General features: G+C 25.8%; 6 protein-coding genes across 9 annotated transcripts; 3 read left to right on the forward strand and 3 right to left on the reverse strand.

Moving 5' to 3' along the window:
• Positions 1-326: 326 nt before the first annotated feature.
• LOC107067093 (pfs47 receptor) lies at positions 327-2,928 on the reverse strand. 3 transcript variants are annotated; one of them, XM_015322300.2, is made up of 5 exons: positions 2,724-2,928; positions 2,439-2,575; positions 2,171-2,289; positions 1,945-2,093; positions 327-1,831 (listed from the first exon to the last, which is right to left on the reverse strand). In XM_015322300.2, exons 1-5 carry the CDS (start codon positions 2,728-2,730, stop codon positions 1,341-1,343), a joined length of 903 nt encoding a protein of 300 aa, XP_015177786.1. In that variant the 5' UTR covers positions 2,731-2,928; the 3' UTR covers positions 327-1,340. The 3 variants fall into 3 exon arrangements, with proteins under 3 accessions (XP_015177786.1, XP_015177785.1, XP_015177787.1); XM_015322299.2 differs by having other exon boundaries at positions 328-1,831; positions 2,439-2,578; positions 2,724-2,927; XM_015322301.2 differs by lacking the exon at positions 2,724-2,928 and having other exon boundaries at positions 328-1,831; positions 2,171-2,308; positions 2,439-2,578.
• An 838-nt stretch (positions 2,929-3,766) lies between these two features.
• Positions 3,767-15,672, forward strand: nop5 (nop5 ribonucleoprotein). Its single transcript, XM_015322295.2, has 4 exons — positions 3,767-3,995; positions 4,322-4,398; positions 4,718-6,168; positions 10,419-15,672. The coding sequence occupies exons 1-4, from the start codon at positions 3,951-3,953 to the stop codon at positions 10,592-10,594; spliced, it is 1,749 nt and encodes a 582-aa protein (XP_015177781.2). The 5' UTR covers positions 3,767-3,950; the 3' UTR covers positions 10,595-15,672.
• Positions 6,179-10,406, forward strand: LOC149033105 (uncharacterized). The gene has a single exon (XM_089170727.1). It carries the CDS (start codon positions 6,711-6,713, stop codon positions 10,134-10,136), a length of 3,426 nt encoding a protein of 1,141 aa, XP_089026853.1. The 5' UTR covers positions 6,179-6,710; the 3' UTR covers positions 10,137-10,406.
• Positions 11,820-18,033, reverse strand: fzr (fizzy and cell division cycle 20 related). The gene has a single exon (XM_015322407.2). It carries the CDS (start codon positions 17,449-17,451, stop codon positions 15,991-15,993), a length of 1,461 nt encoding a protein of 486 aa, XP_015177893.1. The 5' UTR covers positions 17,452-18,033; the 3' UTR covers positions 11,820-15,990.
• Positions 18,034-18,504: 471 nt separating this feature from the next.
• ND-B12 (NADH dehydrogenase [ubiquinone] 1 beta subcomplex subunit 3) lies at positions 18,505-19,364 on the forward strand. 2 transcript variants are annotated; one of them, XM_015322337.2, is made up of 2 exons: positions 18,505-18,658; positions 18,949-19,364. In XM_015322337.2, exon 2 carries the CDS (start codon positions 18,963-18,965, stop codon positions 19,266-19,268), a length of 306 nt encoding a protein of 101 aa, XP_015177823.1. In that variant the 5' UTR covers positions 18,505-18,658; positions 18,949-18,962; the 3' UTR covers positions 19,269-19,364. The 2 variants fall into 2 exon arrangements, with proteins under 2 accessions (XP_015177823.1, XP_015177824.1); XM_015322338.2 differs by lacking the exon at positions 18,505-18,658 and adding an exon at positions 18,669-18,802.
• Positions 19,365-19,502: 138 nt separating this feature from the next.
• On the reverse strand, positions 19,503-24,837 carry LOC107067039 (meckelin). Its single transcript, XM_089170730.1, is given in 13 exon segments — positions 19,503-20,017; positions 20,086-20,296; positions 20,372-20,579; positions 20,664-20,929; positions 21,038-21,505; positions 21,600-21,884; positions 21,961-22,126; positions 22,205-22,359; positions 22,448-22,699; positions 22,786-22,980; positions 23,057-23,358; positions 23,474-23,635; positions 23,754-24,837. Coding segments are annotated over 13 exon segments (3,093 nt in total). The 5' UTR covers positions 23,953-24,837; the 3' UTR covers positions 19,503-19,793.
• Positions 24,838-24,957: the final 120 nt, after the last annotated feature.

Below are 24,957 nucleotides of genomic sequence, written 5' to 3' on the forward strand. Positions count from 1 at the left end.
AACTCGAAGAACTAAATTTTTGATTACTGATATTACTGTTTTGCCATGGAAGATTTTAATGACTTTTGGTTTATTAGTAGTATTTTTATATTTCTGTTACAGATACACGTTCTTAGCAAAAAATTAATATTTCCTAACCATGGAATAAGAAATCTCAGGGGGTGTGTCAAATTATTTTTCGTTGCCAACCCTTTACCATACAGTAGGATGTGTGTGGCCACCCCTTAAGTTCAACCCCCTTACTACGTCATCATGACGTCATAACGCGGAAAATTTAAATAAAATAAAACAAAATAAAAATTATTTCTCTCAATTGGCAGGATTCGAACCCACGATACCAGAGTTACCAGCCTTTAACTCTAGCACCGCACCACAGATCCATTCTTGAAAGTTATGTTTTAAAACTTGTATTTATAAAAATTAAAATAGTATTATTTACCTACATATGGCACAACTCTGCAATTATTGTTTTGTAGAGATGTCGGGATTTTTTGTTTCTCGTACAGAAAGTTTCTATTACAATTTTTTAATGTAAATTTGATTTTTAAGACAGATAAGTTGTAATTTATACAAAAAAATTAACTGCAAAACGTAGTACGTTGTTCTGAAGCTGCAGACGTGCGTAGATAATTCACTGGATGTTTAATGATTGTCCTCTCAGTACCAAGAAATTTTTGTAAGTACTCAGATATGACAGGAATCAAATATATTTCCAATTTGTTTCAATAGTATGGCGTGTACCTATAACAGCAATATAAAACATATAGAACAACAACCATTAGAACACCTTAAAGATATGTTACCCATATATCAAAAGTCGTTAAAATCTTTTAGGGCACAGCTGTAATGTCTCCTTGTTAATTTTTAACAGATTAAAATAGATACAAAAGGTGTTATTATATTATAACGATCAAAGAATATAATTTTATTTCTCTTTTTGTATAACATTTTGCTTATCTTAGACATGCGCTTTTTTTACTTATCTAATTAATATACACACGCACATTTATAATATATATATATATATATAATCCTAAAAATAATTAGCATATTATCATTAGGAATGCAAACAAATTATTTGCTTGCATTATTTGAGATACAAACAATTCGCATTTATCATTTCAATAGCAATTTACTACATACAATATAATTACTTTGCAACTTAAAATAATAAGATATTGAAAAGTATGTCAATTGTATCTAGATTATGTAATTATAAGTTATAGTATTAATTTCTACTTTTTTTTTACAAAAATTTTGTAATATTGAGGTATAGAATACAAAAAATATATATAATACAATCGATGTAAATACGAATATTTTTTAGCATTTAAAAATATTTATCTTTCTATATGTTCTATGGAATTGTAATTATGTAGTACTAAAGTCTCATATTCTGTATAAGTTACTTCTTGTCCATTAAGTGGTATATAACATACTTGATTACTTGGTTGTATTTTTCCTACATAATACAATCCATTATATAATACTCTACCAATAAAAAGAGCATAACCATCTTCTGTTTCACCAGCAGGAAGAGCATATAAAGGAACACTACCATCCCATGATTTTACCCAATCAATGTCTCTAACGCATAACACTTGATACTCTTTCTTTTCGTGTGCTGCTCCTCCCCATGGCAAAGTACAGATATTATCCCTTATACTACCAGGTGTTACAGAATCTTTGTGATGTGCACGACCAATATATAATCCATCCTCCGAAGCAATGGCTGCATTTTGAGGAAAACTCATTGTGTCGTTATAATCAACCCATAAATGACTCGTATCGGCAAGCTGTTGTCTTATAGCAAGTGCCGTAAATTTATTTTCTACAAATAATAATTATAGTATTATTTTATAGATTTTCCATATATTTGTAAGATAGGAAAAGAAAATTTAATTTTAAAATGCATTAATACAAATGGCGTAACTAACTACTAACCATTAATTATAACCCATTCTCCTGTTGCACCCCAAGCTGTACTGAATCCTATATAGTTGATAACAAATGGATTTTTATCCTTATATGTCATTAAAGTTTCACATTCTTCATCCTCTCTGCCTACGCTTAACAATCCATCACAGGACCATCTGTAAATGTTAATTTTCGATTAGTTACTTTAATAAAATAGTTATTATTTATGTTTACTTTTAAAGTAATCTCTTACTTTATCCAAATGTTACAATAATCTCCACATATGTCTACAGTTTCTGCTTCCGCTATATCTGGTTCTACATTATTTCTCTTTATTGCGGACATGGTATTTCCCCATCCACCAAGAATAATCTAAAGTAGCAATGCTATACTAAATATCCATTAAATTTAATAAAAAGTTAATTTCTTTTGTTTCATTCAGATGATAATTATAATAAAAATAATCTATATAAATTATGCTAAATATATTCCATGAATATTCTAACTTATATTAAACTTACCTCGTACACATTAGAATCATCTCCCAAATGAGTTCTAAGAGCAATTCTGGCATCATGGTTAGCCTTCATTCGCAAATTAATGTTACATCTTGTAATAGGAAAATAACAATAATCCAAACTATCTATTGTATTGATTGCTACTAAAAAACAAAATGATTTTAGATTATGATATTTATTTTACAATAACTTATTCAAAGCATTATAAATTAAACATTTATATTATTTAATATATTAAATATTATTTCGATTGTCATATTTATTTTTAATTACGCAGTGTTAACCTACCTGACATGATAATATTCAGAACAATCAAAAAATTAATAAACGTATTAAAGATCTTATCACTGACTCTTTAATATGATTTAAAAGTATAATCTTTGAATGAAAATAATTTCTATTAAATATAAAATCTACTTAATTTGTAAAATACAATAGGTAAATATTTATGACAGATTGTAAATTTCGAGGAATTTTTATTTCTTTCTGACCGTAATAAGCATGCTTGAACAGCTATGCTTATATATACATATATATTTGATCCTTAGATACTTCACACTGTCACACACTAAACGTAATGTTTGTTGACGACTGCTACTAAGAGTTGGTATTGTACATGCTCTATGTTACATTTATAATTAATATTATTTTTGAAAAAGTTTAACCATTATTATTAAAAAGGTAATTAAAATAACAATTGTACTTTGCGTTAATATATATTCTTATTATTTATTTGCTCTTTTATATTTTTTTTTTACAATTTATAGTTAACAAGTTCGCCGCTAGAGTGCACATGTAGGATGATATTTTGAATGAGAGTACCCATCTATCTAATACTATTTTTATATTGTTTCTTTTTCTATTTTTCTATTTATATCATTTATAATTCACAAATTCGCGTTGTTAAAGTATAAATTTAAGATTTTTTGTTAATGAAAGTACTCATCTATTCTAATTGAAATACTATTTTTACATTGCATTGTTATATTTTTTCACATAATTTATAATTCGTAAGTTTCCCGCTAAAATTCAAATGTAGGGCACTTTGAATAGGAATATCTTTAGGACGTGTTCGGGATCGATGAGTAATAATAACCCACCAAGCGAGTAAAAAACAAATATATTAATTAGATCTACAACCGAAGACAAGGTGTAGTGAAAAAAATTGCGAACGGAATAGTCGAGGCGTGCGATCACTCCAGCAAACGCGATACAGACAAGCACTTACATTAGACTGACTAATGAGGTAGAAGGGGAAAGGTCACGCTATACTAGCGCCACCTTCCTCTAGTGTTTGTGCTGCCCTCTGATGTTATTAATGATCGATTGCAGAGCTACCAATGCTACCATCGATACTACATTTTTAATTCCGCCTTCATTTGTGTTCTTTCCTGTTTGAGACGTTTATCGTGAGGAGTGTATTTCGAGTTTATTTTTTTCTAATTTCGAATAGTTCATAAGTGTATGAATTAAAATTTAATTTTTTGTGAATATCGATAATTAAAACAAAGAAAAATGTTGGTTCTCTTTGAAACTCCGGCGGGATACGCGATATTTAAGGTAAATTTATGTTTAATACAAATCCTAACCTCTCAACCACGATGCACGTGTTCAGGCCGCCCGGTTATATTTTTTTTATATATATCTATAAAAGATAAATAGATTTTTTATTTCAAACAATAAGAATTAGAAATTAATATAAATAATTATTCTATTCACATATCCATTTGTATATTATATTTTCAAACATAGTTTTTTTAATTTATCATTAATCTCGTTTTATAGGTAATAGTTAACCTACATATTTATATTTCTTAAAACTTTGTATTTATTGCTTTTATGCTTATTATTACTTTTCGTTAACCAGTAATAATATTTTATTACAGTTACTGAATAAAAAGGTGTTGGCGCGTCCTGATGATTTGTTTCGTGAATTTGAAACACCTGAAGCAGCAAATAAAATGTAAGATATTCTATTTACGAATAATATTTAATTTTAGAATTGTTTTGAAATTATATATACAGTAATTGCGCAAGCATTCTCGTAAAACGACGTTGATTTCGTTTAACGCGTTTTGTACAAATATGTACAAACTTTTCTCGTGAAAAGTGGGGAATCCACGTGTTATATGGGGGAAAACATTTGTTATACGAGGGACATGAAAACGCGTTATAAGAGTACCATGTTATAGGGGGATTACTGTATATATATATATATTAGCTTTTTATTTATATAGTATTATTATAATTGTAAATAACATTTGTTAATATTTTGATTTTAGTGTTAAATTAAAACATTTTGAAAAGTTTGAGAATACTACAGAAGCTCTCGCTGCTACAACATCAGCAATAGACGGAAAATTACCTAAAACTTTGAAAAAAGTTCTGAAGAAACATTTTTCAGATTGTCAAGAAGAATTGGCAGTTGCTGATGCCAAATTAGGAGCTGCTATAAAAGAAAAATTACAATTATCATGTGTAAATAATACAAATGTACAAGAATTAATGAGATGTATTCGAAGTCAAGTCGATGGTTTGTTAGCTGGTTTGCCTAAGAAAGAAATGGCAGCAATGGCTTTGGGTTTAGCTCATAGTCTATCGAGATATAAATTGAAATTTTCTCCAGATAAAATTGATACCATGATAGTGCAGGCTGTTTCTTTATTAGATGATTTAGATAAGGAATTAAATAACTATGTAATGCGTTGCCGTGAGTGGTACAGTTGGCACTTTCCAGAACTTAATAAGATTGTAACAGAAAGTACTATATTCGTAAAATGTATTAGAATAATTGGAACTCGAGAAAATACCGTAAATGTAGATCTGTCTGATATTTTACCTGAAGATGTTGAAGAGAAAGTTAAAGAAGCTGCTGAGATATCAATGGGAACTGAAATTTCTAAAAATGATATTAAACATATTCAAGAATTATGCGATCTAATAGTAGATCTTTCACAGTATAGAAATGATTTATATAACTATCTTAAAACCAGAATGATGGCAATGGCACCTAATTTAACTACTTTAGTTGGAGATCTAGTGGGTGCACGTTTAATATCTCGTGCAGGTACTCTTATCAATTTGGCTAAAGTACCAGCTTCGACTTTACAAATTCTTGGCGCAGAAAAAGCACTTTTTAGAGCATTAAAAACCAAAAAAGATACTCCAAAATATGGTTTAATTTATCATTCAGCTATGATAGGACAATGTTCAATTGCAATGAAAGGAAAAATGTCAAGAATGCTTGCAGCTAAAGCATCTTTAGCAGCAAGGATTGATGCTTTAGGAGAGACTGAAAGTTATGATTTTGGTATTGAGCATAAAGCTAAATTGGAAGCTAGATTGAAAATATTAGAAGAAAGAAAGTTGCACAGAATTTCTGGAACTGGTAAAAGTAAAGCTAAATTCCAAAAATATCATTTTAAAAGTGAAACTATACAATATCCAGCAGCTGCAGACACAACACTTAGTGGAAAAAGAAAACATTCTGAAATAGCTGATGAAACACAAGAGAAAGGTGAAAATAATGAAGCTAGTATGATTGAAGAAGTTCCTAAAAAGAAAATGAAACGAGACGTTGCTGAAGAAGGATCATCACGAGTAGATAATACAGTCGGAAATGAAGGCGAGCAAGAAGTTTCATCCAAGAAAAAGAATAAAAGGAAAAAGCAAGAAGCTACAACGGATGATGTTTCAGTAGTGACTGAACAGCAGGATGGAAGTAGCGGTGGTGGTAAGTAATTTTTATTTAATATTTATCTATATTTGAATAATATATATGAGTACTTTGTACAATTTATTAGGCATACTAGATTGGTAATCGACACATTTTTCATTCATAAGATATTTAGCTTTCTCTAGTCGACCATTTTTAGTAGCATTGTGTAGTAAAGGAGTATAGCTAATACCATTGGTTTATACATTAGAATTTGTTTTGCATCTATAAGATATTTCGCTATGTTCAATTGATCATATTGAACAACAATATTCAAAGTGCATATTGCACTTCATGCAATTAGTGACAATGAAAAAAATTCCTTACGCAATCAAAGTGATCATTCATGGAGTTCAGGCGAAAATAGTGAAATGAGTATAAGTTCTAGAAAATGAAAACATTTTGTTACAGGCAAAGATGATAGGGTATCGAAGAGACCGCGCTATGAAGATTCACAATTTCCTAGTGATTTACAAGATGAATCTAGACAGGACTTGTCTGATCAATTACATAATACTTGTAACATTAGGCAATATATTCCTCATCATTTGATTGAATTTATGTATCAATTAGACTTGTCGGTGCTTTGTTCACTTAGAAAGTTTAAGCATGAACATAAATATTCTTCATTATCATTAGCATTTAAAGATTATGAAATAGATAAATTTAATAATATTGTTTTTCGTTATAAAAAGCAGTCTATTCATATACAAATTGAATATGTAGACAAGTATTACATAAATAATGGCATTAATTACGCTAGATTATTTACTAAAGAAAAACGAAGTTTTTCTATTAATAATTATTTTGATAGTTTTGTTAAACATACAATCTCTAAATCGGGAAGTTCATCAGCTAATATAAAATATCTTATTATCTATACTAATTCAGGTTTAGATCTTACAGAAGAAAACAATTTAAAAGAAGGAAAATATAAACATTTTTATCCTTTTAAATTTGATAAGATAAACATAGAAGATAGTAGTAAACTATTGAAAGATTTTTTATTTATAAATGACGACGATACACCGGGATGTGATTTTTATCAATTTTCGCGAATTAAAACAATGAGAGAAGAACTTTTAAAACGATTAGAATTTTCATCTGCTATGCAGAAAGTAATGAAAGAAAGAACAATTTCACAAGAATTAGAAAAAGAAATGAAAGATGCATTTTTAGATAAATTAGTATTTGCGGTTAATCAGCCTAATAGAGAAGAATTGAATAACATTATTAAAAATGAAATAGGAAAAAATAATACACTTACAATTAGGGATAATTATATAACATTACAAGAAAGAATATTACGTGATTATTTAACAGCTTCATCAAAGGATACCAAATTCGTGAATTATGTAACTGGAATTATATATGAATTCAATTTATTAATACTCTTCTTGCATGACATGTTCTTGCATAAAAATATATCTTCCATAAATTCTGATGGAAAAAGCAATGATATATCATCTAATAGAATTGTTCTTCATTATAAAGATAAAATTATTTATGTAAATGCTCATTATACAAATACTAATATTGGATATAGTCAATTATTTCCTTGTAAACAACAGAAAGAAAAAAATATCTTTTCTATTAATAAATATTTTAATCTTTATGTTGAACAATTAAAAGAGAATGTGGAATACATTATTATTTATACTAATGCAAGTCTGGATTTAACGGAAGATAAGAAGTTAAAAAAAGGACGATCTAAAGATTTTTATCCTTTCAAATTTGATAATGATAAAGTTTTAACAGATAGTTTGTGTATTAATGAGAATGGTCTTTATCGATTTGCACGAGAAGAGGCAACGAGAAAACAACTTTTAAGTTTATTACAACTACCAACTTCTTTGCAAAAAAAACAAGACGATGGAATACTTTCTAATGAAAGTGAGCAAGAAATAAAAGAGACATTTTTAAATAAACTAATATTTGCAACTAATCAATTTGATAAAGAAAAATTAAATAATATTGTTAAACATGAGATAGATAAATCTGATGTTACATATAATTATGAAGAGATACATGAAATAGCGTTACGTTGGTCAGAATCTCATGAATTAGGAAATATTACAAGTGAAATAATGAAAAAGCTTTTGGAAGATATAAAAAATAATAGATCAAGTTATAAGAAAATGGAAAATAAAAACATTAACGATGAAATTAAATTTGCCAGAAGTGTCGTTGGTAGAGAAGGAACACTAGCATTTAATCAGTTTTTAAATTTTTTAATTAAAGGAGAAGGAATACAGTGTTTACAAGTTTTAAGAAGACATCAAATTGATTTAGTTAATATGTCCAGTATTTTGCATGTAACAGGAACTAATGCTGAACACATTTTTAAAGACTTATATGAACTTTGGTTTGATAAACAAGGATGTAAAACACAATATTTAAGTACTCTAGAAAAAGAAGGAATAAATTTATCTAATATGTCCAGTATTTTAGGTGGATCAGGAACTAATGCTGCAAATGCTTTTCAAGATTTATATGAATTTTGGTTTGATATGAAAGGAAGTAAAACACGATATTTACGTACTTTAGAAAAGGAAGGAATAAATCTAGCTAATATGTCTAGTATTTTAAGTGGAGCAGGATATAACGCTGCACAAGCTTTTAAAGACTTATATGAACTTTGGTTTGATGAAAAAGGATGTAAAACACAATATTTGAATACTTTAGAAAAAGAAGGAATAAATCTATCTAATATGTCCAGTATTTTGAATGTAGCAGGAGCCAATGCTGCAAAAGCTTTTAAAGACTTATATAAACTTTGGTTCGATAAGAGAGGAAACAAAACACAATATTTGACTACTTTAGAAAAAGAAGGAATAAATCTATGTAACATGTCCAGTATTTTAAGTGGAGCAGGAGCTAACGCTGCTAAAGCTTTTGAAGATTTATATGAACTTTGGTTTGACAATGAAGGCAATAAAACACAATATTTAAATACTTTAGAAGAGGAAGGAATAAATCTATCTAACATGTCCAGTATTTTAAGTGGAGCAGGAGTTAATGCTGCAAAAGCTTTTAAAGACTTATATGATTTTTGGTTTGATTCCAAAGGAAACAAAAAAGCACATTTAAAACATTTCATTGATAGTGAAGATAAAGAAAATAGCTTTACGTTGCATAATTTATCGGGTATATTAAGTAGAGCAGGGGCTAAAGCTAAATGTGCATTTGAAAAATTGCATAATGTTTGTTATAATGACAAAGGAAAGAGAACAAAATTGTTAGATGATTTCTTTAATGCAGGTTTTAAACCAAGTAATTTATCTTGTACTTTATGTGGAACAGGAGTTCGTGCTTCTTTTACTTTAAAAAGATTACATAATACTTGTTTCAATGAGAAAAGAGAAAAAACCAAATTATTAGAGGATTTTTATAAAGCAGGTTTTAGGCCATGCGATATATGTGGTGTATTGAGTGCAGCAGCGGATAGTTTTAAAACGTTTCATGATTTTTGTTTTACGAGAGAAACGAAAAAATATTTAAATCATTTCTTAATTGATAAAGAAGGTTTCACACCGATTAATTTATCTAAGATATTGCACGGAGCAGGTGCTAATATTTGTTCAGTTTTAAAAAATTTTCATAATGTTTGTTTCGACGAGACAGGAAATAAAACACAACTTTTAAATGATTTTTATAAGGCAGGTTTTAACTCAAACGATTTATCCAATGTATTATCCATGGCAGGAAGAAATGTTATTACTATTTTAAGAAACTTTCATAAATTGTGTTTTCATAAAGACAATTATTTAAATGACTTTTTAACTGAGAAAAATCTTTTTACGCCAAAAGATGTATCAAAAATGTTATACGGAGTAGGAATTAATATTTGTTCATTTTTTCAAAAATTGCATAATCTTTGTTTTACCAAGACAGGAAAGAAAACGGATTATCTTCGAGATCTTATAAATAATCATAAACCAAACAAAATACCTAACATATTATACGAAAAATTAAGAGAATTATAAGACAAACGAACTTTTTATGTAATATTTAATAATATACTAAATAATATATTTTTCAAATTTTAAATAGTCACTTTTTTCTGCCTTACCCTTTTCTTTCTTTAAAGGCAATCGGATGAACTCTATTAGGATGATCACTAAAATATTTTATATTTAATATTTCCCTTGCATCTTCAATGATTCAGATGGGGTTTTGTTTTTTTGTTTTTCATGAACATGGAACATTGATTTGATATTAAATTAAAAATAAAATTTATATTACATCAATTTTCATTTTCATTTTAGAACCTAAGAAGAAGAAGAAAAAGAAGAAGGACAAGCAGGCTGCTGAGACACAGGGGAAGGAGGAGGAGGAGGAGGAGACTTCAGCTTCTGTTCCAACAGAAACAACTGAAGATGTAACACCAGTTTTGTCTGAGAAGAAAAAGAAGAAGAAGAAGAAAGTACAAAAAACTGAATAACTTTAATTACAAGTTTTAGAAGTATATCAGAATATTATTATCATCATCATCATCATCATCATCATCATCATCATCGGTAGAGATTATGATTCGAAAATAATCCATAAATCCACCGAGGACAGCTTAGAAGTCGTCTCAGTTTTTTTTTTTTTTTATAAGTTTACAGAGATAAATAAATAATGAATTATTTCTATACTTTATCTACTTTTTTTGCATCTTTTCCTTGGTTAATAACAATAACATCTCTTACTTATTATTTTATAGGAATGTATGATTTATGATATACTATTGTTATTTTATAATATAACATTAATTAATTTTTCTTAAATTCGTTATAATTATATATATATATATATATATATATATATATATATATATATATTCAGTTGCATTATATAAACACGTAAATTTAATTATTTTTACTTATTTAATAAATACCTAATAAAATCATTAAACAGTTAATTGATCTTTACATAATATACTACATTAAAATTGTTTAAAATATCATCAGAATGCAATGAAGAGTTTTAATCTTATTTTAAAATAAGTCAAATATATCGGTGAAAAAGTTTTTGTTAACTTTTATATATTGAATAACAAAGCAACATTATGTATGTATATATATCTATCTATATATATATATATATATTTCTTACTTGAATATTTTAAGAATAACCGATGATTCTAGGTGTAATGTACATAATAAATAATATAAACTTTATATGAAATATTTTTATTATGTTAACGGTTAATCCTCCTTAATATTCAAATATCAACTGTGCCAGTAATAAAACATTTTATTTATAATTAATCGTCACATCAGTTGAATATAAATATTATTCACAATTAAATGATTAATGATTATTATAGATTATTAGTTGTTAAGAATTTTGTAAAATAATATATACACATAATTACGTTATTGCAAATGTATTATCTACTTTTGCTAGTTACATTAAACTATTTTCTATCTCTCTCTCTCTCTCTTTACTTTTTATTAAAAAATAAATTGAAAATTAGTATATATTAAGTATTGTCTTATTATAATAAGATTTATAAAAATAATTGTATTCGCAATAAAAAATTAGTTTTTTTTTTTTTATAAACAAGTTCTTAGTGTGTTGTAGTATCATTTCTGCTATATTACATTCTGTCAAAATAATATCGATAAAGAAAATGAATGAATGAATGAATTTGATTTTTGAATAAGGATTAAAAGTAATCATTTGTCATAGATTTTAACATATCTTTATTGTTATTACACGTACACAAAAGTAAGCTGTTGTTAAATGTAATAAATTGTCATCAATGCTAGCACATAATCTTATGATCAATTAATAATATTTATAGAGCAGCTTTTATGCAAAGAAAAGTACAAAACGGTTATTATTATCATTATTATTATTATATAGAACAATAAAAAAAAACAAAAAAAACAAAAAAAAAAACAAGCTATTCTCTTCGAAATTATTATGCGATCACTTAATAAACTTACATAAATATATTTTGTACTTTATTGTAAATTGGTGTATTAAATTGCTTATATTATTTCAAAATAATCGTAACTTAACACTTTATTACCAAATATATTTGGTAAGAGACACTGATTTCTTTTACACGTATTGATGAATGATTTGAAACACTTTTTTCTTTTTTTTTTTCTTTTTCTTTTTCTTTGTTACTTATTATATGTTAAGTAAATATATAATAATGTTTAATCTATTGATAAACACATAGATTCTAGTAGATATATTTGTTTGAAAAGAAAAATTGCACATTATTTTATCATTATTAGAAGTGAACGCTAATTCATTAATTAAAATGACAATGCTTGAAATTATGAGAAAGTTTTTATTGAAAAGCATTCTCTAATGCAATACCTACCAAAGAATCTTTTCTCTACGTATATATTTATTCTATCAAAATAGAAATATTATTAAAAAAAAAAAAAAAAAAACAAACAAGATGCACACATATTATTATTATTATTATTATTATTATTATTATTATGTTACTATGTTTACATTTATTTATAATAAATGTATTTATTATATATTACATATGTTATTTTGCAATAATATTTTATAACCGTGTAAATATATAACTGTGACTACTATTAATTATCATTATTTTTAATCATCATGAAAGTTCATTATTTTAAACGTTATCAGAATTATTGAAAAATTATATAATCAAGATTCATATGCACACACTTGAACTGTAAATATTATATTTTACATTTTAATATGTATATATATATATATATATATATGTATATATAAAATTGATACATATAATTCGTAAATATAATTATTTTATATTTATATTAGATTAAAATAATGATCTATCATTAAAAATATAATTTCTTCTTTTTATTTATTTTTTTTCTTATTTGTCATATAAAATGATTATTAGTAAATTAATAATATATATATATATACTGTATATTTTATTCTCCAACAATTTACGATCAGGTAGGTAAATTGAATTTTAAAATTGTATTATTAATCTGAGATTAACATTGTTTATACACAATGTTCAAGTTTATACAGCTATTATTAAGTTTGAAATATTTTCAATGATTAATTAATTATGACGATAATCAATTGTCTATAAATGAATTTATAAAGATTTCATATTTTGCTTATGATCCTTAAGTGCATGTTTGTTAAAAAAAAAAAAAAAAAAGAAATACATAAACAAAAATGTATATATTATAAAGAATTCCATTTGTAATGAATATATATATATATATATATATTGGATTTTTTATTAATAGGAATGTGAGTATTGCAATCTAGAACAAATTAAGATACATATAAATGAAATTATTATAATGAATTAAATTTCTACAATATAGGTTTCTTTTTTTAATTAATTAATTATATGTATATATTATATGGTTAGACAAATCTGTAGTAAATTCTATTTGATATCAAAATTAGATCATATGTTATTATACACTTGGCAGAAGCTGAGATATAGTCCGTATTTATTAGTATTATAAATAAACAATATGTGTGGAATTTTAAATATTAACATTTCATATTGTAAACTAGTCAAATTCATATAATCCAGAATATATATATATATATAATTATATTATACATGTTAGCATTATTATGTAAAAATCGTTAATTCATGAAATGACTAGCTAAACCCTGAAATAACTATATTGACCTGTTTAAACATGAAAAAAGAATTATATACTTCAATTAGGTAATATGTAAATTTACAAGAAGCAAATAGTTAAAATATGAAATTGAAAGTTGATCCAATAGAATAGAATAATTAACAGAACATTAGTTTTATATAATACAGAAATAAGATAACTAAAAACAGATTTTAACAATGTATTGTCTAAGATTACTAGTTTTAGTTTATATAAAATTCTTTTTACATGTTTGTTAAAACTATTTAGTTATTTAGGGTAGAACCAAGGGTCTCACGATTTAACTGAATTATACAATTTAATGCTGACATATATATATATATATATATATATATATATATATATATACATTATTAACACATACTGGATATTGTGCATTATATGTTGCAACATTTTATTCGGAAGAAGATTAATAAACAATTATGTATTTAATTTCATTATAAATGCAAGCATCTATAAGCATGTAAATCGAAGTGCAAATACATATATATATATATATGTATTTACTGCTATATTTTGTTGATTATTTTTAAACTTTGCATGCAAAATTCAATGTTAGAATAAACATAAAGTTGTATAATGTTAAGTTTTATCGAAAAAGAAAAAAAAGAAAGAAAAAAAATAATTATTTTCAAAATACATATTATAAATCAAATTTTATATACATTTTTATATATGTATTATATGAGAATAAAATCTCTTCTTAATTATCCTTGTAATGATAAAAATATAAGCTGTCAAACTTACAATTGAGATTTCAAAATGTATTTTTATTGATTTTCTACATGCATCTTATAGTTTCTGGGATAAAGCAGTGTATTAAAAAATAGATTATACATATTATTATTCTTCATTTAACACCTTTTACTAGGACAAAAAAAATTCATGTCTGTAAAATTAACATTATACCATTATTATTGAATTTTAAATAAATTGTAAGTAATTATTTTATGCGCAATCATAAATGTATACAAACAAAAAAATATGTTTTTTTTTTTCTTAATATAGAAGGCAGTTATTATTTTTAAAATATAAATTTCTTTGATAGATAAATATATAGATATATATATATATATATTAAATCCACAATTATTTAATGTCCCTCTTTGCATGTAATTTTCTTTTTTTTTTTTTTTTTTTTTTAATGCTATAAATAAATTAATTGCAGACATGAGTTTTTGACTTAACGAGATAATGTAAGATCTTAAATGTTTTATTGTTTATTTTATTTTATTATAATATTTGTATATATATATATATATTTTCTATTTATATATCGACTTTCGATTTTCCCTCTGAATAAAGAGATAAACACGTTATAATATAATATATTATTTTCTTGTAATATTATAAATTAGTAATTTTTTATTTAATAATTCGCTTTTCCACTCAAATTTGTACAACTTGCTGATTGTAAAGCATAAGTCACTATAAATGATTTAAGAAAGCAAAGTGTGTGTATGTGTGTGTGTGTGTGTGTGAGTGTGTATGTAATATCTGATTTATACGACACAATTATATATTAATAAATCAATATGAAAAAAAATATGCTTGTAATAAAGAAAAAAAAAATAATAATAATTTTCTAAAATGCATATTATAATTCAATGATCTGATAGATCAGCCTGCAAATATTTGAGCAGACACACAGCACATATTTTGAAAAAAATTTACGAAATGATCAATACACCCTTTAAAGGAATTACTTCGAGACAATAGTAATACAATTGCAGTAGTAATTACAATTGTTTATTTATGCGATTGATAAAAATTGACAAATGTTCAAGGTATATACTTATTTCAAAAAAAAATAAAAAATAAATAAATAAGTTCAGTAAAAAAAAAAAATAAAACAAAAAATTAACATTGTTATAATGTGATAGATACATAGAAAAAAAAAAAATAATATATAAAGTATATAAGAAAAATAATTCAAATAAAATATAAATTCTTGCATATTTCCTTATAAGGGCATACCTAGTCCCTACCAAAGTAGTGACATATTGCACACTAGACTCATTCTATTGCAGGCTGTGCATTTATGAACTTATACTACAACCACCAGCTGAATAGTCTTATCTACAAATCTAAATATTTATAGTCTAAAACTATATATGTTTTATATATCTCATGATTCTTTTAGAATACTATTATCGTATATGCAATATATGTATGTACAATACATAAAATTATAAATTTCAATGATAATTTAGTAAATATAAATTTATCGAATGCTTGTGAATAAATTTAGTACAGACTTGTTTTCTTTCTGACTGCGAGCTTTACTGAACACATTCCAAAAACGAAGAGTTTCATCTCCAGCACCTGTTACAATAGCTTCACCATCAGGTGACATGGCTAAGTACAAAACTCTATAAGAATGTCCAGTTAATTTTGCAACCTGTGTTAAACTTGGATACTTCCAAACTAATATTTGATTTTGGGAATAGCCATGTGTACTGACTAGTTCTGAACTGTGCTTACTCCAAGCCAAGTTACAAACTTGGGATCCAGTATCAACGCACTGCATAGGTTGACCAGTTAAAGTATTCCAAAATCTGATACATCTATCTGCAGTACCACCACCTGAAGCCAGTAAGCCATGATGATGTGGAGACCAAGCAATTGCCTTGACAGCAGCCAAGTGTTCAGTATAAGTTTGTATCGGTGACAAAGAATGTAAATTCCAAACATAAAGACGATTGTCATTCCCACCAGAGGCCAAGTACTGATTATCCGGAGACCATTTTAAGCCACAAACTTCTTGTCTGTGAGCTCCCAAACGTCGTTCACTCACGACACAAGGTGTTCTAACGTCTCTTTGTAATATTAATCTGTCTCTACTACCAGAAGAGAGAACTTCTCCATTCCATGCCAAAGCACCAACTCTGGCACTGTGTCCATGTAGTTTGCTTACTTGTTTGTTTACAGCAACGTCCCATACTTGAATGTATCCTAAATGCGTTCCAACTGAAACTAAGTTTCCTCTTTCGTTCCAGGCTACCGAGGTGACGCTATTGCCATCACTGGACAGATCACACAGTCTGGTTACTTGACTGGTACAAGCTGACCACAAGTAGACACAACTACCTAAGCCAACGCTAAGAACATTTTGCGATGACCAATCGACCAAATTTAAATAAAAGTCATCTTGCAATTCAGGAGCGTCGAGTACTTTAAATGGTATTCTAGATATTTTTCTAGTCGCTTTTCTAGGTGAACGTAATAATTTTTGACTTTTAGCACTTAAAGGTGAAAGTGAATAAGGCGAGCTTTGATCCAAAAGTGTATGATCCTTAGTTGGTGTAGTATATTTAAATAAATTTTTGGACATCAAAGGTGAGAGAATTCGTCTTTCCTCGCATTGACCTTTAACGTCTTCAATGCTAGCACCTAACAGCTCATTTTTTAAAAGACAGGAATACGCAATACCGTCTCGACTGCCTTCACCATTTTCACGAGTCTTCTTTGTCGCAAGACCACTTCGGCCGTTTTCAGATATCATTGAAAAGGTTGTCTGCCAGTTGTTACCCGACCTTGTCGGTATAAATCGATCAAAACTATTGTTGGTCATTTTACTTGGTGAAAAATATACAGGCGTGTAATGAACAGGAGTGCTTAAATTATCTATGTGGCCCTCGCTATTTGACTTCAATAGTCGTTTCTCGTATTCGTGATGAAACATTTTCTGATTACACACCACGATATATTATAACGTACACACTAGCCTTTTACTTTAAGTCACATTCTTTAAAGCGGCTGCACATTCATTTAATTATAACGTAGCCGCTTAGATTACACGAATATATATATATACATTATATCTTTTCTCTTTTTTAAGAGCCAACACTAGCCGACCGATAAAACTGAACTATTTAACCCGTTACGTCGCCATTCGACGTCAACTCCGAAAGATTTTTTATAAGGAAAGGGCAGGAAAAACGACTACCTCTTCCTCCAATCAAAAGGCTTTATTTGAAATTTTGCCTCGCAACAGATGGGAAACGCGAATATAACTGCTGAGGCTAGCAAGAACTAGCAACTATATATACACGTAGCGACATTCCAACAAGCTTATCTTTCTTTATTTCCTTTCTTTCTTTCTTTCTTTCTTTTTCTTTTTCTTTTTCTTTTTCTTTTATCTATTTTCAATTATTTCAAATAGGTTTTTTTTTTAATTTCTTTATAATGAAACTCACCCTATTATTGTTTTTCTATCTTTCTACATTCAAAATAGAAACCATTTTGTTTATCTACTAATTCTTTATTTTCCATCGCTAATATTTTTTTTCAATCACTGATAATTACTTTTACATTTTTCTTATCATATTTATTCAAAAACTTATCTATATTAAAATATCACTAAAAGATCATTAATCGTAATAATTGTGTGTTACTCGTATATGATATTATATCTATTAATATTTTATAATATATTTATATTAATTATTTATTTATTTATATAATATTAATATAAAAAAATTAGTAATATTTTTATATATTATCAAATATTTTTATAATTTTTGTGATAAATAACAAATAAAATTCTTATAGTTATTTTGTATATAAGTAACAAAAATGATCATTTGAACACATATGTATACGCAACAAATTTATTACATTATTTTTCACAATATAATTTACTATTTGTATTATAAATATAATTATATATTCAATTTATTATTTAATTATATGAAAAAATGTCTAATTGAATAAATTTAATATTATTAGTACGTTTTATTTAATTATAATTTGAATAAGATTATTACAATTACAAAGCGTTCCGAAACTCATTCTATTATGTCCATGAACGCTGTGATGTAGTGAACTATCAAATGCATAGAAAACTTAGTGGTCCCTTTAAATACTGAATTTTCTTACGTAAATAAGAGGTGAGTTATGTAATTAGACTTTATTAACGTTGCATTTAATATTTAGAAATTTACATTAATTATTTAGAAAATTAAAAAGATAACGTATTGTTTCAATAATTATTAGAAATCAATGAATATGAAAAACTAACCTAAATTTTAATTGTAAATATTGGATTTATGTGTCAAATATTTCTTGTTAGAATGTAATCAATGTTTGCAATGATTTATGAATATACCTTTATAAGTTTTTTTTTTCTATATATATGTATATATATTTTTTTTAGTAACATTTATTATATTATTTACAGATAATTAAAAAAATATGGGTGGCCATGGACATGCACATGATTCCGTTAAAATACCTAGTCCAGATTCATACAAGATAGAAGATTATCCAATGGCAGTAAAATTTCAAGAACGTTTAGCAAAGGAAGGTTTAAAGGATCCATGGTTAAGAAATGAACTCTGGCGACTTCATCCTAAATTCAAAACAAAAGGACAACGTGCAATGATGCTCTGCTTTAGAGGTTGGAAACTTGGTGTTCCAGCATTTTTAATAACAATAGGAATTGAAGAATTTTTAAGACAGGGTAAAAAAGATCAACATGGTCATGATAGTCATCATTAATACAATTGTATGTAGAAGACACTCCAGAATAGTTAAATTATTAAACAGTACTGCAAGTGTAGAAAGTCTAAGAATAAATGACTGTTTGGGTAACTATTCAATTTTGTTAAAAATTATTTCTCTCTTATCTTATTAGCATTGGCAAATCAAACGTTATTTATTTAATCACTTGACATACAATGACGTCTCGGAGATGTCATTTATTTCATGTCACATTGTAGAATTTGACATTTACTAAACGTCACAAACTGTATTCGGTTGTTTCTGCTTTATGAAGTATCACACATTACAAAATTATTAAATTATTATTTTATAGTATTATTTAATTAATTATCAACTTTATTGAAATTTGATAAATCAATGTAAATTTTCAAAATAATACGTCACGCATTTTATTTGTATGTCAAGAGGTTAAAAAAGAAAAGCTATATATATAGTATTATATATTTTAGTAATTTAATATAATAATGAAAAAATGGAGCATTTTTTATCTCTTATTTATACTAACGTAATCACATATTTTTATTACATTAAAAATCTTTCATCTAATAATGTTTTACTGCTTAAATTGTTTCTTCCATTATGTTTCATAATTTTAATAAATAACTGTGATAGTATAAATGTAATTGCAGCAGCTAATATATAATTATCGTATAAAGTTAAAAGGAAAAGAAATATTGTTATTTCTAGAGTTGCCATCAACCATTCGTTTCCGTAAAGTATTATTTGGCTAAATGAATAATCATTATCTGTAATAATAGGATAAATTATATTTTAATTTTATAGAACTATAATTATTGAATGTTGCTACCCTTACCAATATAAAAGACAGATGTTTTGTTAGTATTTGTATTAAGAATACCACAAAGTTTTTCAATTAAATGTTGTTCTTTGATAATATAATCTTCATCTTTGAAACAATGATCCAGAAATTCACGTAAAAATTGATTCAATTTTATACGTGTATTACAAATCTGATTACAATCCATGGAAGTATAAATATTTTGTTTGAAAAATCCATTGGTTATCTAAAAAAAAAAAAAAAACGTTTATTAATAAGATTGGAAGATATTTAATGAAAAATAATTTAGCTTTCTATTTACAGCTATTGATTATTTCAGAAAACTCACAAAATTTTTATCAGTATACAATTTTTCATAAAATGTTCTGAATGTCGGTGTTACTGTGACTATAAAATTTTGTTCTATTGTACCAGGAACCAGACCTCTATGGGCACATAATTGATTCTCTTCATTCTTCAAATTATTTATTAAAGTAAATAAATCTGTATCAGAAAATCCATGAACTGATCTATGAAATAGAATTAATTTAAATAATTAGCATTAAATATTTTGTATTGTTCATTACAATAATCTATTCAATATTATTTATTACCTTCCATGAATATAAAATCCATAATAATTATATTCCAAGATAAATACACTGATATTAGCAATTGAACACAAATCAACAAATTGTTGCATTTGATTTTTTATAAATCTTTCGTAAAATATAATGGATATTAAATATTGAATAAAATAAATTGTAATGTATACTATAGCACAAACAGCATACTGTAATGAAAAATTCATTTTCACTTCAGGATATTTATTAATTGTTATTTCTGGTATAGCTAAGCTCCAATATTTTACACCTATTACCTAAAAATTGATAATTGATTAAAATTTATTAGCATTTTTATTGAATAAAGTAAAAAAAAAAACAAAAAAAAACAAAAACATATTGTATTAATATTGAAACGAAATTACCTCTAAAACAAGCAATGTACTAATTAATTGTAAGGATATATTTATTCTTCGTTTTGTTAATAATTTTAACCATTCGTTAGCAACAAGATATGTTCTCCAAATACTAACTGACATTTGAGTATTATCTTCTTTTTCCATTGAAGATTTAGAAATAGAATATGTTTCTTGAAATTCTTCTTTTTCTTCTTCTTTTTGTTCTTCTTCTTCTACGGGTTTGAAAATTTTACTCTGTACACTTTTCTTGTTTGCTTTTTTCAACGTTTTATTTCTTTTAGCTGCAATAATTTCAGATGGAGTTTTTGGATTCTCATCTTTACCGTCAATTAATATATTAGTATACAATTTTCGAAATGAAGTATAAGGAGAATCGTACTTTGATGAATCACGCGTTATTTTGGGCTGTTCCCAATCAATGAAAAATATGTATACATCCCAATGCTGATAAATGAATCCTATCATTTCTACAATCTGCAAAATGTGTGTGTGAAATAATTTAAATATAATGAATTATAAATTATTATTTTTTTTATTGTATATATAATACTGTATAACATAAACTTACTTTTAAACCAAATCCAATGATAGTGAAGATCTGTATATTTTGTTCGTTGGATATATTTGGAAGTAAAGTGTAAGGGATCGTTTGCCCTTTAAAAAATATAAATATATATATGCATACGCTAATTGATATAATAATAAGGGTGTTTCCCATAGCACCCATTACATATATAAAGAACCATAATGAAACTGTTACGTTAGGAATACAACTATAATTTTTTTTACAATATGTCCAAGTTTTTAATGCTGAATTAATAATTGCTATGCTTGATAAAACACCAATAAGTATCTGAAAATAATTTGAAATATATAAATCATAATTTAAATTGAAAGATATATTGAAACTTTAGAAAATTGTTATTTACTTGAATATTAGAATTAATATGATTTTCCTTTAAAGCAAATGTTACTTTATAATTTATTGCAACTTCTACGTTATTAGAAATTTCTTGTTCAGTTAATTCTCCGTATTCTATAATCACTAAGGGTGGATGAATTCTTCCACGAGGTTTACTAGTTTGAATATTTACTCTAAAATCAAATAATATTACCAATAATGTTATATTAAAATGTATTTGAATAATATTCACACACAAAAATATAACTTACAAGATAGTAAATGATTTCATGTAACGAAGTACAGACAAGTTAGATTTTTTTAGAAATGTTCCAGTCACAAAATTTGGTAATGCTTTAATACCACTTATGTTGTCTACCAAAAAGAATTTTCTAACAAGTTGTTTCTCCGATATATCATAATCATTCTGAAATATTGAAATAATATATAAATTATATATAAACGAATGCATTTATAATTATACTAAATTTGATGTTAACATATTTTTTTACTACCTCGTATTCTTTTTTAATATAAATTGGTATTGCATGAGAAAGAACTTTTTCTTCCTCCTTATATGTTAAATACAATTGTTGAAATTGTATTCTCATATTTAGAAGATCCTTTACAGTGATTATACATTTTTTATTAAGATTAACTCCAAATCTAACGTTTGTAAGAAAATGACAAGGCATGCTTGGATTACCTATTTCAAGTAATTTGCCTTCTAAAGAAAATGTTGCCATTGTAAAATTCAATGTATTGTTCTAAAACAAAAACAAAAAAAAGAAATGTTTCAATTTTACAGAAAAGCAAGTTGATTTTTAATAAAATAGATATAATAGAAAAATACATCGTCATCCTTTTTCAAGCTGTATATTTGTGAGATATTATTGGCATTTAATATTAATGATGTTTCATCTTTATTGTAAAATAATTTGATTGGTGCCATATGCGTTTGCATAAATAATGCACATTGTATGCTGTTTACGTATAAAGTTAAAACGCATATGTGGGATAAATGTTCGCAAGACAACTTGTCTTTATTCTGAAAAATGATATTAATAAGTTTATAAATATAAGGAATATTTTGTAAGTTTTGTAAGAACAATTTTTTTACTTACTTTACAAAAGTACATAGCTGCTTGTAATTCAGTTCTAAGATAATAACTGTCTACAGTCTCGCTTTGAAATTTTATTGTATAAGTACTTTTAATATCTGGCCAATCCGATAGATTATCTTTGTTTAAACAATATCCTTGTATTCTAACATGTGATCCTAATGGACAATTACAACTTCCTTGATTTCTATTATCCAAATTATTACATGGTAAACATTTGGAATTCGTAGTAGATGGATATGTATCTTTTGGACACGGAAGACATTTTATTTTATTCAATAATGTACCATCCCAGTTTCTTTCCACTGTAAAAAAAGAAAAAAAAAACAAAAAAAAAACAAATATTAAAATATAGTTTTGCAATGAATTTATTCATAAGAATATTAAGCATATATGATGTATTTTTATAAAAAAAATTACTTGGTATATCATTGGATGAACATTTGCAGATATTATTTGGACAAACAATACAGTCCTTGCCATCAGTAGTTACAGTTTCATTATAATTACATTTTGCACAAATGGGATTACCATTTTTAAAACCGATCGTTTTACTAAATTTATTACAAACGCATCGTAAATCTGTAAAAAAAAAAAAAAAATAAATAAATACAATAAAATACATAAATAAATTATAAACATGTAATATTTATGTTGGTACAATTTATAAATAAAAAATTATGATAGATTTGAGACTTACGATCAGTACTGGGTTCAAGAAATTCGAAGATATTACATTTGCGACAAGAAAAATATTTTGTATCGAAGTATTCGTCATTTTGACACAAATTAGGTTGTGATAATTGAAAAATGTCATTATTTGTACCAATCGTATTGTCAATTGTTACAAGAATTATTATAAAACATAAAATAATACGATTATTGTCGAAGTAATGCATTCTTAGTTTAGTCTATTACAATTTTGTTTATACTACATAGTCGTTTCTATGGTAACAAGATGACTACAAACATAACGTGAGGGATATCATGAATGAAATTATACATATAAACGAATTTTATGTTTCTTCCTTATTTTTTTTAGTTTTATAATTACATATATATATATATATATATATATATAAATATTATTTATTTAAATTAATTCATTTTACATTAAGAGTAAAATGTATGCAAAAGATAGACAGCTGTAACGAAACTAAATTTGTCTTCGTGCCTCGAATGATAAGATTTCTTAAAAAAATATTATTATAATTTTGTTTACTATTGAATTATTTATTTTAAGATATTATTTATCATGCTATGGTGTCCGATAAGCTAATATCGTAATACATATCAATGATACACGTGATTTATAGTAAGTAAAGCAGGGTACCGTGTCAATGATATAGTTTCGAAACAATGATGCGTAATTTAAATGTGTGCATCGCGATTGATATTTGCCTCTATTGCGATTAATCTAAAAATAAAATTATTGTAAAAGAAATATATATATATATATGTATTAATTTCAAAACGTACATATATATTTTTATTGCTTAAAAAATATTGATCGATATAATATAATAAAAATTAATTTTATAACAATTTTATTGTTCCTTTTAGAATTAAGAATAAAATTATAATAGTTCATTACAAAATAGAAATCGAACTTATAATCTCTTGTATACTAATTAAAAATACTTCGATGATTTGCTACAATTAGCTATATGTCCTTGCCGCCAACATCGAAAATTTAACAAGAAATTCACGTCAAAGTGACGTATTATGTTCATTCATTTTACAAGAGACCAAGATTTTCCTGATTTTACCTAAACGTTCTTTGCCAAGATACATATTTAATTAAATACTTACTTATATATATAAATATTCTAATAGTTTTCAAAGCGTAAGCGCGAAAATTTCAAAGTTTAAATAAACGAGAGATCGATTGATATCGAAGTTTC

Source organism: Polistes dominula, unplaced genomic scaffold (assembly GCF_049000335.1).
Source record: "Polistes dominula isolate Pdom_NZ unplaced genomic scaffold, Pdom_raw_medaka contig_79, whole genome shotgun sequence".
In the NCBI taxonomy this organism is placed as follows: Eukaryota; Metazoa; Arthropoda; class Insecta; order Hymenoptera; family Vespidae; genus Polistes; species Polistes dominula.

What these genes read in the sequence shown, in the direction of transcription:
- LOC149033105 (XM_089170727.1), top strand. Translation starts at nt 6,711, where the DNA reads ATGTATCAATTAGACTTGTCGGTGCTTTGTTCACTTAGAAAGTTTAAG.
- ND-B12 (XM_015322337.2), top strand. Translation starts at nt 18,963, where the DNA reads ATGGGTGGCCATGGACATGCACATGATTCCGTTAAAATACCTAGTCCA.
- fzr (XM_015322407.2), bottom strand. Translation starts at nt 17,451, where the DNA reads ATGTTTCATCACGAATACGAGAAACGACTATTGAAGTCAAATAGCGAG.
- nop5 (XM_015322295.2), top strand. Translation starts at nt 3,951, where the DNA reads ATGTTGGTTCTCTTTGAAACTCCGGCGGGATACGCGATATTTAAG. An exon ending in CGGGATACGCGATATTTAAG is followed by an intron (nt 3,996 to 4,321) that starts GTAAATTTATGT and finishes ATTTTATTACAG; the next exon opens with TTACTGAATAAAAAGGTGTT. An exon ending in CCTGAAGCAGCAAATAAAAT is followed by an intron (nt 4,399 to 4,717) that starts GTAAGATATTCT and finishes TTTTGATTTTAG; the next exon opens with TGTTAAATTAAAACATTTTG.
- LOC107067093 (XM_015322299.2), bottom strand. An exon ending in TATTGTAACATTTGGATAAA is followed by an intron (nt 2,094 to 2,170) that starts GTAAGAGATTAC and finishes TAACATTTACAG; the next exon opens with ATGGTCCTGTGATGGATTGT. An exon ending in AGAATGGGTTATAATTAATG is followed by an intron (nt 1,832 to 1,944) that starts GTTAGTAGTTAG and finishes TATTATTTGTAG; the next exon opens with AAAATAAATTTACGGCACTT.